General features: G+C 46.1%; 1 protein-coding gene across 1 annotated transcript in view; it reads left to right on the forward strand.

The window, feature by feature from the left end:
* Nucleotides 1-10678: 10678 nt before the first annotated feature.
* FYB2 (FYN binding protein 2) overlaps nucleotides 10679-16961 on the forward strand; it is a 106172-nt gene continuing 99889 nt past the window's right edge. Inside the window, 1 exon segment of the mRNA XM_089911313.1 lies at nucleotides 10679-10702. Within this exon segment, the coding sequence (XP_089767439.1) occupies nucleotides 10694-10702 (9 nt within the window). The 5' untranslated portion in view covers nucleotides 10679-10693.

Here is a 16961-nt window from a genome sequence, read left to right on the forward strand (position 1 = left end):
TATATTTCTATTTCCTAAGACACTTTTACGACTCTTCCTATCGATCTTTTTTTTCCTTCTGCTACCCCTAATATTTGTTTTCAAGCTCTATCCACTTTTCCTAGCTGAATTCCCCAACCCCAAACCCCTTGTTCAAGTTTACCCACACTCAAGTCCGGCATGGCCTCTGCATCGCTGACAGATGGTGAAGACATCAGGTGCAGAGCGAGATCATCAAGATGAGAACAGCTGCAGAATCCAACAAACCCAGGCTGTTGGCCGGGACCCACAGGATGACAGTGGAGGATTCATGATCTCTCCGCTCTTCAGGTCTGTCTGTGACTTAAGCCAGAGCCACGCCAATTCACAGTGATTCCTGGAGCCCAGTGCAATCTGCAGATAAAGGGAAGATGCACATTTGTGGCCAATGTGGAAGATTCGAGTATCACCCTGGCTGCTAAAATGCTCCCCTGTGCGTGAGACCAGCACATGGCTGGATGGTCTCAGCGCTGCCCAGAGCATCATTTTATTGCCATGGTCTGGAGGCCAAGTGAATACAAACCAGGCATTAGGAGGGGATCTGGGAGTGGCTGGAGGTTAATGCTCTGCTCCATGAAGAGGGAGGTGCCGCCCACCTTCCTGCCCCTTCCTGCCCCAGGCGTCTCTCAAATCACTTTGACCCCACATGGTTTAAAAGTTAGTTGCGATGTAGCTTTGCAAAAGTGACAAGAAAATGGGCTTCCTGCTGAGGGCAGTTTCCTGCAAAGAGCTGCTTACAGCAGGGGGACCACCAGCCTAAGCCTACACCCCCCCCCATGTAGGGGATGGAGGGAAGCAAACTAGTTGAAGAGATGTTTTTGAGTAGTCTTGTCATTTTCTGAGGTGAAACTAGACTGTAAGCCTCTTGAGGGCAAGGATGGTACCTCTTTTGTGCCAGAAAACCTCAAGTGCCTAACACAGGAATGGGCAAATATCTGTAAATACCTGTGAATGTTGTTGAATGAGGCACAATCAATTACACTTGAGAAGTGAGGATTGATAGGAGTCAGGAATGGCAAGATTTCGTGAGCTGTTTGTACATTTTAGAGATTATCCCTTTTTGGTCACTTCGTTTGTGAATATTTTCTTCCATGCAGCTCAATATCAAAAAAACAAACAACCCAATCAAAAAATGGGCAGAAGGCCTAAATAGACATATCTCCAAAGAAGACATACAGATGGCCAAAAAAGCCCATGAAAAGATTCTCAACATCACTAATTATTAGAGAAATGCAAACCAAAACTATAATGAGGTATCACCTCACACTGGTCAGAATGGCCATCATCAAAACATCTACAAACAATAAATGCTGGAGAGGGTGTGGAGAAAAGGGAACCCTCCTACACTGTTAGTGGGAATGTAAATTGGTACTGCCACTATGGAGAACAGTATGGAGGCTCTCTAAAAATCTAAAAATAGAACTACCATATGACCCAGCAATCCCACTCCTGGGCATATATTCAGAGAAAACCATACTTCGAAAAGATATGTGCACCCCAATGTTCATTGCAGCACCGTTTACAACAGCCAAGATATGGAAGCAACCTAAATGTCCATTGACAGATGAATGGATAAAGAAGATGTGGTACATATATATAATGGAATATTACTCAGCCATAAAAAGAACAAAATAATGCCATTTGCAGCAACATGGATGGACCTAGAGATTATCATACTAAGTGGAGTAAGCCAGACAGTGAAAGACAAATATATGATATCACTTACATGTGGAATCTAAAAAAATGATACTAATGAACTTATTTACAAAACAGAAACAGACTTCAAAAACAAACTTATGGTTACCAAAGGGGAAAGGTGGGGGGAGGGATAAATTAGGAAGTTGGGATTAACATATACACACTACTATATATAAAATAGATAATCAAAAAGGACCTACTGTTATAGCACAGGGAACTCTACTCAATATTCTGTAATAAATGGGAAAAGAATTTGAAAAAGAATATGTATATATATATATATATATATAGAGAGAGAGAGAGAGAGAGAGAGAGAGAGAACTGAATCACTTTGCTGTACACCTGAAACTGGCACAACATTGTAAGTCAACTATACTCCAATATAAAATAAAAATTAAATTCAGTTTGACAAAAGGAATGGCAAGTTTTCTGCTTTGGAAAGTGGGTGAGCTTGATGCCATTTGAGTGGGTTTAGGAGATCAAGTTATGGCATTGGCTCAGTTATGGCCGTGTTGAATGTGAGGTGTCTATGGAGCGCCCAGGTGAGCAGTCCATCAGGTAGTTGGATACACGGATCACTGTTATACAGACAGGATGTAAATGCAAGCCAAGGGAAGGGATGGGTCTTGGTGAGCTGGAGCTTCCAGGTTCAGTTACTTGTTTGTAACATTTTTTTCCAACTTCCTCCATTTCCTCCTCTTTCTCCACATGCTACTCCCCCCAGATCTAATCCTGATCAAGTCCTTTCAAGTCCTTCTCTGAGCTGCTTTTCCCTCATCTGTATAAGGGGGATTTACTATGTGCCCTGGTTGTGAACATCAAATGAGGTAATTCAATTCACCAAATGTTTACATAGGTGATTAAATGCCATGGTGAGAAATGCCTTTGCATAAGTACACTGACCTCCATGCTCTGTTCCACCTGGCTTGAGGCAGTATCCTCTGCTCTGGGAAAGAGCGGGAAACAAGATCTCTTTGACACATGCCACCCCTCTTCCCAGGAAGCCCTTCATTGCAACGACAAAAGGCTCTCATCTTGCAACCTGAACAGGGGCCGAATGGCCTGTCCCGTCCAACGGCCTCATTCAGACTTGACTGAGGTCTTTCACACAGGGCTTGGGGTGGGGGTGGGGGGCGGCCTGGCTGCAACCCACCTCCCTGCAAGCTGTTGGACCAGCTCTTGGTAGTGTGGGACCTGAGCTGCTGGTCGCTCTGCTAGCATAGCTAGTGAGCAAGACACCAGCATTAGAGCAGAAAAGAATGTGCCATCACAGGGCTGCTTTCCGCATGACAAAGGGTCCGGAGCAGCAACTCCTGAAAGCAGAGGCCAAGCTTTTTAAAACTTTTCTCCCCCTAAAGGGCCTGCTTGGGAGGCTTGATTGTTAAAGGCAGGGCTCTGCACAGGCCCCTTTCTCCCTCTGGGCTGTCCTCTCCTTGACTACTCTAGCACTAAGATCAAGCCTTGTTTCCTCCCTGAAGCCTTTCTCCACCCCCTGGGCAGAGATAGATAACTCCCTCTCTATGGAGAGAGAAGAGGGGAGAGATCCAGCCTTCACCAAGTGCCTACTAGGTGTCAACTACTGCACGGGATTCTTTATATTACCTTTTACCATTTCATACTCAGAACCATCCGAGGGGTTGAGTTTGTTAGACCCCTTTTACAGATCGGGAAGCTGAGGATCAAAGACACAAGTCACTTGGTTGAAGGAAAGCTCGTAAGTGGCTGAGCCAGAATTGGTCAAAAATCAAGTTCCCAGTGTATTTGCTTTCGCCATATTTCTAACAGAACACTAATTGTGTGGCTTTGGTTGATCTGTTCACAGTGGGTGCCTCAGAGCCAGAATCCCCTCTAATCCATCTCCCCTCCTGTCCCAGCTATACACTGAGCAGGTCTGGAGGCCTTTGACCACCAGGGCTCAGACCCTGAGCACCTCCTAACCAAGTAGGAGGATGGTAGCGGGCATCCACACCAGCAAGGGATGGCTGGTGCTAATTTTGCTACTCTGGTCTGGTGTCCATTGTTCTCTGGGATGAATTTTCTGTCACCAGTGTGCCATTGTGCCTCAGCTGTCACCCAGCCTTTGCTGTGTGTACCTTGTTCCACTGATGAAACATTTGGCTCTATTCTTGGTTTTTACTCTTTTTTCTCTGAGTCCTTAAACCCTAGTCTGCTTGCCTGATGCCCTAATAACTTTTCTAGACACTGCAGCTTCTTTCCCTAGGTGTTGAAATCTATCCCCCAGATGCTGCCAATAATCCTCTAACTAATTAATACCATCCCTCCCCTAAAATCACAATGATGCCACCCCTGTGAGCTTCAGCTTGGCTACAGCCTATAGCATTGTGATTAATAGCACTTGACCCCGATAGAACAGATGAGTTTGAACCCAATTCTGCCTCTTATAGGCTTTGTACCTAAGGGAAAAACTCTTCGTCTCTTTGTGCCTCAGTGTCTTCATCCATAAAATAGGAGTAATGACATCTACCTCCTGAGATTAATGAGAAGATTGAATGGTATATGTATTTAATGTATATAAGGCAATTTGATATATGTAAAGTAATGACCACTGTGCCTGATACAACACAAGCACTCAATAAATAAAGGAGGTCTGTTGTTATTCCCAGCAGCCCAGATAATGTCATTTAAGCATAGATATCTGGTCTTCAATTCAATCCTCAAGAAGTTGGCTAAACCCACCCAAGGATTAGTTTCCTTATTCCCTGACCCAACTCTTCCTATTTCCTCTGCTTTTCCTACCAGCTCACTAATACATTTCACTAGTCAGAATAAGATAGATTATGCTGCAGGAACAAATAACCCCCCAATTTTAATAGCTTTATATAGCAAAGATTTATTTATAGCATAATCTGATGACTATTGGACAGATCTCCTTAGTAGCTCTCTTAGAAGAAGGGACTTTGGGATCCAGGCTCCTTCTGTTTTGTGATTCCACCATCTTCAGCGCATGGCTTCTGAGATTGCTGCAGAAGGAGAAGAGAGAAAGTGGACAATTGAGCAGGCAGTCCTTCAAGTAACATTCACTAATTCTTCCCACCTCCCGTTGATGAGAACCTAGTCACACACCTAAATCTAATTGCAAGGGTGGTTGGGAAATATAGCCTTCTCACATACCCAAGAAAAGGAGAAGGAGTTGGGATTTGGTGAATACAAAGCATTTTCTCTGCTCATCTTACCTCCCTTAATAAAATAACCTCCATAGCCCCCAACAAGTGAGAAGAGGCAGCTGTATCTCAGAACCCTGAGTCTTCCATCCCCTGTCCTCCAGGCTCACCAGCACTGAGTCTCTCATTAATCAGTACTGCACCCATGCTGACCTCAGCGGACACTGCTCTCCCTTTATTTAACATTCCATCCCAAATGTGGACCAAAGGTGCTTCCTTTTTCACTATGCCAGAGCTGAAGTTAAATATCTAACAATATTAGATTTTACCAAAGATTGGGGGATGATATATGAGGAATTAAACAGAGAGTATATATGTCAATCCCAATCTCCCAATTCATCCCACCCAGCCCCCCTTGGTATCCGTATGTTTTTTCTTTACATCTGTGTCTCTATTTCTGCTTTGTAAATAAGATCATCTGTACCAATTTTTTCAGATCCCACATATATGCATTAATACACGATATTTGTTTTCCTCTTTCTGACTTACTGTATGACAGTCTCTAGATGGGGATTGACATATATACGCTATGGATACTATGTATAAAATAGGTAACTAATGAGAACCTACTGTATAGCACAGGGAACACTACTTAGTGCTCTGCAGTGACCTAAACGGGAAGGAAATCCAAAAAATAGGGGATATATGTATACGTATAGCTGATTCACTTTGCTTTACAGTAGAAACTAACACAGCATTGTAAAGCAACTATGCTCCAATAAAAATTTAAAAAAATAAACAGAGAGTAAGCTACAGTTGCTAATTTGCTTTTTTAAAATGGATTTTATGCATCTTCAACTGAGTCTTCCGTAGGACCACCTGCCTGCCACACTCCTGTCCCACAGCCACAGGTCAGGGGCCATTTGACCCCTCCTATCCAGAAATGCTACACAGGTGTCTTAAGTCCACAAAACATAAGCATGGCATTTGAGGGAGAGTGGCTAGAAAGAGAGGGGGATGTGTACATGGGTGGAGGAGAGAAGTTATGCCTCCCTAACTCCTTGCAAGGAAAGCAAATCTAATTCTTATCCTTTGATAGAGCTTTCAAATATATATAAAATCAGCTACCCAAATTATGATTCATGAGTCACATGCCAATTGACCTGTACCACTCCCATATCTTAGTACTCCGAGCCTCCAAGTTGCAATCATGTGGTATTCCTGTGCCTTGAAGTCCAGACCCAAGGAAACAGGACCAAAGAGAGAGAGAGAGGGATTCCTGCTTGAATTGTCCATCTGAGGCCCCCTTTTTCTGGATGATGGGATATGGGAATGGCTGATACTGGGAACAATTCCCTACTTCCTGGCAAGCCCCATCTCCTTCCCGCAGAGGAGTGGTATTCCTTTGATCTCTACAAGATAAGCAGATCAGAAAACATCTTAATCATTCATCTGAGTGATGCATACATAATGTAACTGGCATTAGTGGAGGAAGATGAGCCTAAAGGGCTGCTATGTCTCCAGCTCCAAGCACAGCACTTGACACAACCTAGGTGCTTAGATTCTTGGTAAAAGGCTGTTAAAGGGAAAGCAACTTGGCTTGGTCATGTTTGTTTAGCGTCCTTCAAGAAAGCTCTTACTAAATTATGATATAGTGTTAAGTTGATACCTTAGATGAGCACAAAATTCAGCTGTGAGCTTCCTTCCAGGCAAAAGAGAAACCAGCTGGCTTATACAGTTTTTGCAAACCGGTAGAAAGGAAGCAAACCCCTTTTTGAACCCACATACCTCCTAAAATAATTTGAGGTATTTTATCCTTAAATGATTTCCATTTAGATAACTGTATACCTTGTAGTAACCATCCCATATTTCTGTACTGTTTATCCATCCCTTCTGCCTTCGCATGCACCCTGTCCTCTATATGGCATTTATCATCCTGTTCAACCATCGTACTTTATTTGGCTTTGTATTGCCCAGTCCTTCAAGTCCTCTGGTCGCAGCATGGAAGGGAGGAAGGAGCCATGTGTGGAGGCAGGGTAGAATCCAAACAGAGAGTCAGACTTGGACTCTTCAAGGCCAGGGTATCTGCCTTGACCTTCCAGAGTCTCATGTGCTTCACTTGTCAACCAGGGATAACATCTCTTATCTTACCATCATCCTGAGGAATAGAAGAAAACATATGCAAACCGTGTAGCTTCTTACACAATAGACTCTCAATAAATTTAAGTTCCCTTCCTCTTTCCTTCTCTCCGTTTCAAAAGTAGTCAGGATATAAATTATACATAAATAAATCATGCATTGTACTGGAAGTCCTCAGAAATGATTCATGCAACCAATAATAATTTTACTATTAATCATATGTTGCCCTAGCAGCACCGTCCTGATCCTGACAATCAATCTACTTGCTCCACCTTTGTCCTCATATAACAAATGGTGCTCAAAGTTTACCCTAGAAAGAGGTGAATGCACATGATTTCCCATTTTTGGATATTGTTTAAAACCTTTTCTACATCACAGTATTCTACTACAAACCATCACTTATGGTGCAATTTGTAGCAATATGTTTGCCGAGAAATGAAAGACAGGAATGGAAAGACTAAAAGTCTACAAGCAGTATCTGAGACTGAAAGTAAGGTTTGGAAGCGTGAAGAATGTGCTGGAAATACTGATATCTACTGCTCAGTATGCCCAGGAATGGACGGGACCTTGTTGGAGAGTGTGGTCCATTATTCCCATTACCACGGGGGCCAACTGAAGCTAGGGGCTTGAAAGACAGAAAGGTCTAGAAGATATCGAGCCTAACTTCAGCAGAAGTATCTGCTAAGCTTTCTCACTGAATGAGAGGAGGATTCCAAGAACCCTTCAAGCTCACAGATTCTGTGAGTTTATTATTCTGCATTTCTCTAAGATTTAAATGGAAGCAACCAGAGTGGTGGTGAGTGTGGGCTCTGGAGCCGGACTTCCTGGATTGCAAAGACTGCTCTCCCACGTGTTAACTATGTTGCCCTGGATTGGTGACTTTAACTGGTCTGTGTCTCAGTTTCCTCAACTGGAAAATGAGAATCATAATAAGAACTAAATAAGGTGATGTTTCTAAGGTCTGGGAGACCATTCCCAGTGGGCAGTACACCCTCAGTCAGTCACTTCCTGGTCCATAATTAAGTGCAGATCACTGAAGCTCACAGTGGGCCATCAAAGCGCCTTGTAGATAGAGGAGGATCTCATAGTTCTTTATTCAGTTGAATTACTTATTCCTAAAATGTAGCGAGAGCTAAACTTAGATCAAAACCCATCCCCCCCAATGTCTGCACTTTGTACCTGCCTCCACCCTCCCACGTAAGCCTGTGTGAGTTCTCCTTGTATCAAGCTGGATGCAAGGACCTGCGTACTCACGGCGTGGGAGCTCATGAGCAAAATGGGATCATTATACGGAAATAAAACAATGCTCCTTCACTAGTACATCCAAGTGCAACATGTGCATTTTGACAGTGACATAACCACCATGAATTGAGAAGGAGAAAATAAAGGAAGAGGAACCAGTATTTTTGGTGCTTATTAAGCAGTAAGCACTGTAGAGATTTTCACCTGACACAGTAATCCTCAAACTAACACCACCAGCCCTCTTATCTAGTTGTACACAAGGGAAACGTACATCCTAGGGGTTTGTTGACATTCCCAAGGCCAACATTTAGTGGGAAAACTGAGTTTAGCATCTCATGATGTAATAACAGGGTTCTAACAGTCATGGTTCTTAAGCCCACTTGCAAAAGACTCCTAACAGCTACCAATAAGTAGTGCCCACTACATCCTATGACCTGCCACTGTAACTTGTCCTGACCCAAACCAAAAATCACAGAGCTGCCAGTCCTGGCAGGTCCAGGGAGGTGAGAGCCCTTCTGACCTAGTCCATCCGTCTCTGCCTTTGTAGGCTGGTCTGAAGCCACCAGGGGGAGCCCTTGCATTAAGAGCAAAGGAAATTTGACAGCCTAGTTATCACCTGGGATTGGGAGGCGGGCTCAAGCTCTCCTGAGGGCTTCTGCCCTTGACTCCTCACTGTATCCTGTACACATGTATACAAGAAATACTTGCCTTTGACCTGAGTGAAGGCCAGGCCAGGAGGGAAAGTTACAGAGAACCTTGGGCTTGTGCCCCATGTAGCTTGGAGGAGTGGGCTCCTAATCTGATTGCAGGCTGAGCCCCCATAACGACAGTGTGGATCAAACTGTGAGTCATGAAATCAATGGAGTGGGTGTGTTGACCATTGATTTTTTAATTAAATATCACATCATGGCTCAGAAGAAAATAGAAAATATCACTGTGATCACACACAGCACGAGTGATTATTGTTTTGAGAAATTTTAATTTTAGTGTGTGTGTGCCTGTGTGCTGACTCATGATGTAAAAGATAGGTCTGTGAGTCATTTATTATTAAAACACCTTGACCTAAAAAAGCTTATTGAAATCCAGATTCCCAGACCCTAGACCAGAAGAGTGGGCTCCTGTCTGCCCTGGGGCCTTGAAGCCTGTATTTGTAACATATTCCCTGGCAGCTGTGATGATCAGCGCCGTATGGGAGCCACCTGTTAGAGGAAATGGGCAGGCAGGTGGGCTCTCCTCACCTGCCCTTCCCCTCCTCACCTGCCCTCCCCCCCCCTGCCCTGGACAGGGCATGAGAGGCTTTTCACTTCATGAGTTTGGCCCTAACAAAGCAAGAAAAGTCACACAGACTGTCTGCTGTGCTGGCCTCCCAAACTCCAGGACAGCTGTGAGCTCTTAAGAACTGGGAATTGACACGGGTTCGTGCCCCGGGCCGGGAAGATCCCACATGCCGCGGAGCGGCTGGGCCCACGAGCCATGGCCACTGAGCCTGCGCGTCTGGAGCCTGGCTCAGTGCTCCGCAGCGGGAGAGGCCACAACAGGGAGAGGCCCGTGTACAGCAAAAAAAAAAAACAAAAAAAAACCTGGGAATTGGGTTTCCAGCACCAGCTCTGTCAGAAAAGTGAAAGAGCGCACACACACACACACAAACCCACACAAACCTAGAAAAATAAAATCCCTTTAGAGTCAGCCAGACCCATGTTGAAACCCTGATCCTTCTACTTACTACCTGTGAGGCAGGTTACTGGGTCTCTCTGCACCTCCGATTTCTCCCCTTTTGAATGGGATTATAGCACTTCCCAGGGCGATTGCAGGATTTGGGTAGAATAATGTATCATGCTTAGACAGTGCCTGACCCCAAACAGATGCCCTATTACAGCAGCTCCCTTTCTGGCCTCCCTGAAATCCTTCTATGAGTTTGGGCACTACCTGGCCCCGTTGGGCTTCGGCTCCCCTGTCCTTTTGTGAGGGTGAGTAGCCATCCGCAGGGTCGGCCAGGGTAGGCCGAGGCTTTTACTAAGGAAGATTACATGGTCGGGCCTGAGCCTGCTGCCCTAACGGGAGCCCCGCCGCCCCCTGTTCCCCAGCTACTCCCCCGAGCCTCGGGCACAATGTGAAGTCCCTGCAGGGTGACTGTCGGCCCAGCCTGGGGGAGAAGAGTGGGGAGAGCCGCTTGCCGAGAAGGGCCTGAGTCTGCAGATCTTTGGTCGGAGAGATCCCTCTCGACCCCGGCAGGTGCCGGTCCTGCGAACTCGGCGGACGGAGGCCGGCGCGCGCCCCGCCGCGGGCAAGAGCGCTCCAGCCGCAGCAGAGGGAGGAGCTGCCGCCCAGGTGGGGCAGGTGGGGAGCCTGGGCTCAGGTGTGTGCGTGGCGGCAGGGGGAAGCGATTGCTTCCTGGCCGGTGCAGGCGGAGCAAAACGGACCCGTGGCCCCAGGATCCAGACTCTGTCTCCCAGACTCTGCCTCGGAGGAAAGCCATGGAAGGGGTAAGTCTTGTGGGTTTAGCTGTGGGCTTTCTGTCGATCCTTTCTTGCCGGGTCCAGTTCCTCCCAGTAGAAAGCGTGGGGAGAGGCTGCCTGTGCACCTCGCCTCCCCATGGAGAGGAATAAACAGGATGTGTTAGTTGTGTTAGTGCCGCCCAGCTCACACTGGCCTGGCGTGGGGGGGTGGGGGCGGACGGAAGAGGCGTATGTACCCGTCCTGTGCCACCTTGGAGGCTGAGGGCACAGAGGATCTCAGGAGTGGTGGCACGAGGGACCCTACCTCTAACCCTGCGAGCTGGGCTTCCAACCTCCCCTCCTCCCCCCTCTCCCCCCCCCCCCGCCCCCAGCCTGGGTGTCAGTGAATGTTGGCCTCTTTGTTTGCTTGTCCTTGGGGACTGTGCCGGTCCTCCGGAGATTTCGTGGGCTTCCTGGTCAGAGGGCAGGGCCGCGGGGGCTCTTCTGTGGCTTGTGACTTTCCTGCCGGCTCTGCGTCTTATAAACTGTGTGGCCTGGGGCCAGTAAGCGCATCTTCCTAAGCGTCTGGTTCCTCGCTGGTAGAATAGGATTACTTAGAATAACTCGCTTGTGAGATGATTGGAGCTGCTTGTAAAAAATAGACATGACCTATGGGGACGTGCCCAGCACAGAGCAGGTGGGCTTCCCTTCTCCTTGGCTGGCCACGTGCTGTTTGCCTAGTTGGAGTTTCTCCGCCTGACTGACCATAGTTTCCTTTTTCCTTCTCTAATTCTCCACCCCCTCCCTTCCCCCCTTCAATAAGTCAGTTTCTTTCCAAGGGGGCGGGGCAGGGATGCGTTTCACCTCCATACCTTCTTTATTATACGTTTGGAGTCAAGTCGTTTTCTCCTGTGAATCAGGAGGCTTCCTTCCCAGAGTTACATTGGGATGGAGGACCCACTTCAGCAGTCACCCATCAGGAGAAGCTCGCCTTTGTCCCAGGGCAGCGGACATGTGTCTCTCTGTGGCTGACCCTCCAGTCTAACTAGCTGAGTTTTGGAAAAGAGAGAGCAAAGGCACGCTGGTATGGCTTCCGTCTCCCCTCCTCTGAATTCTCTCTCTCCCCTACCCTGCGGTTTAGTAACTTCTGAGAAACTCCTCCTTGATGGAAAAGTGGCAGGCTGAATAGATCTAGTGTGATTGTGAGAAAAAGAAACGGACTTATATTTTGCCCTCTCTGATGTGCCAGGATATGCACTGGCATCCATTATTTCATTTTACCTACATGACAACACAGTGAGGTCAATGCCAATTGCCCCAGCTCTTATGGAGGGAAACAGTCGGAATGTTGTCTGTTGCTCAATATCACACAGTAAGTAGCACAGGCTGCAATTTGTCAATAATAAATATTGAGTGCCAGCTGTAAGCCAGGTATCACTAGCAAGGATGACAAGAAAACAGGTGGAATGTTAGGCAACTGAGGAGAAAGATGTACCAAAGGGCATGTTAGCTCATAACATTTTTATGAGAGAAGATAATAGAGTTATGGGGTAAGCTGATGTGGTTATGCAACTTTTTCTGCTCAAAGAGGGAAAAAAAGATCAAAAGAGAAATATGGGTTATTTCTCATTTTAAAAGGAGGATTTGGTTTTTTTCTTAAGTCAATAAAATATCCATTCAATATGCATTACTAAGCACCTGCATTGTGTTGTCAGGCATGTTTCAGGGGCTACAGATGCCGCAGTGACCCAGTCAAAAATGCCTGCCTTTATACAACTTATATTCTAGTGGTGAAGACACACACACACACACACACACACACACACACACACACACACACACTATATATATATATATATATATATTAGGTCAAATGGCAGTGAATTCAACATAGAACCACAGCATGAGGAAGAGTTTAAGGAAGGTGAGGCACCAAGCAGGAGAGGCTGCTATTTTAAATGGGATAATTTCAAGAAAGGCATCAATGTAAGGTGCCATTTGAACAGAATTTTGAAGCAAGTGAGGAAGATGGCCCTGTGGATCTCTTAGGGAAGAGTACTCTGCAGAGGGATAACAGCGAATGCAAAGGCCCTGGGGCAGAAGCTTGTCTGATGTGTTCAAGGGGCAGTAAAATGGCTGGCGAAGAGAAATCAAAGGAGAGAGTGGTCAGAGGTAGAGGTCAGGTCACGTAGGGTGCCGGAGGCCATTGTCGGAATTGCAGGTTTTCCTCTGAGTGAGATGGAGAGCACCTGAGTGTCGTGAGTGGCAGAAGGGAATGATCCAACTTACTTTTTAAAAGGGTCACCTGGCTATTGTTTACAAACTCGATGATAGAAAGAGCAAGATTAGAAGTTGGCTGACCAGTTAGGAGGCTCTTGCCCTAATTCAAGCAAGAGAACATGGTGGCTCAATCCAGAATCTTAGCGGTCAAGGCGGCTAGAAATGGTCAGATTCCAGATATATATTAAAGGTAGATTCAACAGGATTAACTGAAGGATTGGACCAAAAAGATGTGAAAGAAAATGACTCCAAGGTGTGAAGCCTGAGCCCCTGGAAGAGTGGAGTTGAGGTTGAATGAGATAATTTAAGGTAGCACAGGTTTGCAAGGAGATCAGGGGTCAGTTTTAGACATAGTAAGTTGTAGGTTGAGGGGCTGAGTAGGCAGTTGGATATTTGGGTTTAGAGTTCAAGGTGGAGGCCCAGGCAGTAAGTATGATTAAGAGAGTAAACTTTCCTTGCCTAGCAAATACTGGGTGCATAGTAGTGTTTAGTATATGTTACCGTGGTGGTTTTCAAACTTGGCTACATATTTTCTGACATTCCTCCATAAAGAAGTGGAGTTTGCGTTCCCTTCCCTTGAATCCGGGCAGAATCATGACTGCTTTAGCCAGTAGACTGCAACACATGTGACATTATGTGACTTCAGAGGCTGTGACATAAAGGGCTATGCAGCTTCCATCTGGTTTGTGGGAACCCTCACTCTTGTAGCCCTCAGCCTCCACATAAGAGGTCTTTGGAGACACCTCGGGTAGGTGCTCTGGTTGAGCACCTAAGCCTAGCCTTCCAACATTCCCGCAAGACAAGAACCAGGGCTCTGCAGACCAGCCCATCCACCAGTGAGATACCACTGGGTCAATTTCATCAACACCCTATGGAACAGAAGAGTCACCCAGCTGAGCCTTGCTCAAATTCCTATCCCACAACATTGTGAGATATGGAAAAATGGGTATTGTTTCAGGCCACTCAGTCCTGAGGTGGTTTGTTTTGCATCAATAGGTACAAGTATCCTTCATTCTTTTTGGTTATAAAAAAACATATCATTCACCCCTATAGACATAAGGCTCCAGGGGGTTTCTATAAACATATAGTTTATTATGTAGTTTAGCCACCCAAAGAGAGATTGATGAGCTTTTGTTTTTCTAAATCTGAGAGTGAAGTTCTACCCTAGTGCACTCCCTCAGCTGGGTAGCCCCACAGTCTTGGCAAGAGAGGATCCTAGCATTTTTGAGCTGGGAATGCTAGTAAGCTTAGAAAATGGTACTTGAATTTTTGATCAATGAGCATTGGAGTTGGAGTTGAAAGATCCATATTTATGTTTACTGCTGCCTCTTAACAGTCAAGTGATTTGAGCCAGCCATTGAAAAATAAAACGTAGGAGTTGGGAGATTTCTCAAAGACCAACCGGTCTAACAAGTCCCATTTTAGAGATGGGAGACTTGGGACCCACGGGGGAAAGTGGGCACACACTTTGTAACTACTTCCCCACTGTGCCTCATACAGAGTGGAAGCTCCTAAATGTTGTTGTTAATTTTGAGAGTAAACTCCGAGCAGCAGATGCCTACGCTCTCCCCTTGCATTATTTGATAGAAATTCACCAAACAGCTTCTCTGAATCAGGCCCTTGCTTAGAATTTCTGAGAGGGGACCTATCATAGATGCCCTCTAGTTGTTCAGTTTTGCCGGGGAGAGTGTCAAGAAAACAGACAACTGCAGTATTAATGAAAAGTAGAATAAGGAAGAAAGGCTCAGGTTTCAACAGGAGCACCGAGAATAGGGGGCTAACCCAAAGTGCAACCATCCCGGGCGCATTGGAGGAGTTGGTATCTGACTTGCACGTCAGAGAACTAGGTGACACTTCATCAGGGAAAGAGGAAAGGAGGGGAGGAAAGCAGAGCACGGACAAAGGAGCAGAGCTGAGCAACATGGTGGGGTGAGAATCCAGGAAGGAAGGAGCTAGGATCAAATCCCAAGAAGTAAATAGGGACCAGAAAGCCCCTGAATGCAGATGTACTTCATCCTGGAGGCCAAGGGAGCCACTGAGGGAACTGCACCTCCCAAATGGGACTAAACGTCCCCTGCAGTCTTCTCATGCTCTGATGTCCTGGGACTGCAGGACTTTCTCAAGGTCTTATGTGGCTTATTTTTGACAGCACTTAGTCTAGAACCTGGGTTCTAAATGCCTGTGAGACCACTTAACAAGCCCTCAAGAACAATTTCAGGGTTGTTTTCCCTGAATACTCTGATTTTTTAAAAAAATGTATTGAAGTATAGTCAATTTATAATGTTGTGTTAGTTTCTGCTGTACAGCAAAGTGATTCAGTTATGCACACATCCACTCTTTTTCAGATTCTTTTCCCATATAGGCCATTACAGAGCATTGAGTAGAGTTCCCTGTGCTATACAGTAGGTCCTTACTAGTTATCTATTTTATATACAGTAGTGCATGTATGTCAGTCCCAGTCTCCCAATTTATCCCTCCCCATGCCTTATCCCCTGGTAATCGAAAGTTTTGTTTTCTACATCTGTAACTCTATTTCTGTTTTGTAGATAAGTTCAGTTGTACGGGTTTTTAAGATTCCACATACAAGTGATATCATATGATATTTGTCTTTCTCTGATCTTTAATAAATAGGTCATGAGACAGGGTAACATCTGAAAAAGGGGATGGGCCCGCTGAGAAGGATGTAGCCATAAAAATGGTCTGCTGTTAACGAGCTTGTTCTTGGGAGAGTGGAGTTCACTGGGGATTCAGATCAGATCGTTGGGGTGAGCCTTCTTGGGAGTTCCAAGAGAATATCTGAGAAGGGGACAAGGAAAGATCACCCAATTATTCCCGATTCCTAAAGACTGGCCACCTCACCACTGTCTTTGCGGAGAAAATGTGCTGCAGGGGCCTCTTGAACTGTGTTGCTTTGTCCTTGACCATGAACCATCAAGTGGCCTGCACAGCTGCAGGGCTGATGTCCGGTCTTAACCAGCAGCTTGCACCCTGCATTTACCCAGTGTTACCTCGACATTGAGTCAAGCTTTCCCTTCCCCCAACTATGCACCTACATTTCTCCACTGGAGAGGTGGTTCTAATAGGCTAATCTGTTCATGTCACACTCCTGCTGAATCTCCTTCAGTTGTCCCCTGTTGCCTGTGCAGGTAGAACCCAAGCCCCTTCACCTGGCTGACAAGGCCAAGGTGCTCCCACCCCAGCCTCCTGGCCCTGCACCCCTTGTGCTCCAGCCTGTTCTACCCCATGCATACTCCTCTCTCCAGAATCCTGATTGTCATTTCACTAATACTCAGCTCAGGTATCACCTCCCTGAGAAGCCTTCCCTAGCCCCTGGGTCACAATTGGTCCTTCTCCACCTTGCAAGACCCCAGCCCTTTGAACAGCCCCAGGTTTGGACTGTGAGATCCAGCACTGTGAGTGCAGCACAGCCTGGCACTTAAAAGCACAGACTCTGGGGCAGCCCAGCTGGTTTCAATTTCTGGCTCCACCATTTACTAGCTGTTCAGCTTTGAGTAAGTTACCTAACCTCTCTGTGCCCAGTTCTCATTTGTAAATGGGATAATAATAGCTACCTCTCAGCAGTCAACTGAGTTTTACATAAAGAGCTTAGGACAGCTCAATGAGCTCAAAGGGCAGGTAATTCTACAAACTAAAATAGCAATACGGTACAGTAATAATAAATGGACCGTTATGGGTTGAACTGTGTCCCCTCCTCGCAAATCCATATGTTGAGGTCTTAACCCCCACTGCCTCAGAAGGTGACCTTATTTGGAAATAGGGTCTTTACAGAGGTCACGAAGTTAAAGTGAGGTCATTAGGGCAGGTCTAATCCAATATGACTGGTGTCCTCATAAAGAGGAGGGATGTGGACATGGAGATACACACAGAGGGAGGACAGCATGAAGATAAAAGGAGAACATCTTGTGAACGTGAAGACGGCCATCTACAGGCCAGGGAGAAAGGCCTGGAACAGATCCTTCCCTCACAGCCCTCAGAAGGAACCAACCCTGATGACACCTTGATCTTG

This window comes from Delphinapterus leucas, chromosome 1, assembly GCF_059928025.1.
Source record: "Delphinapterus leucas isolate spDelLeu-1000000601 "Yukka" chromosome 1, BTC_Dleu_Yukka2, whole genome shotgun sequence".
In the NCBI taxonomy this organism is placed as follows: Eukaryota; Metazoa; Chordata; class Mammalia; order Artiodactyla; family Monodontidae; genus Delphinapterus; species Delphinapterus leucas.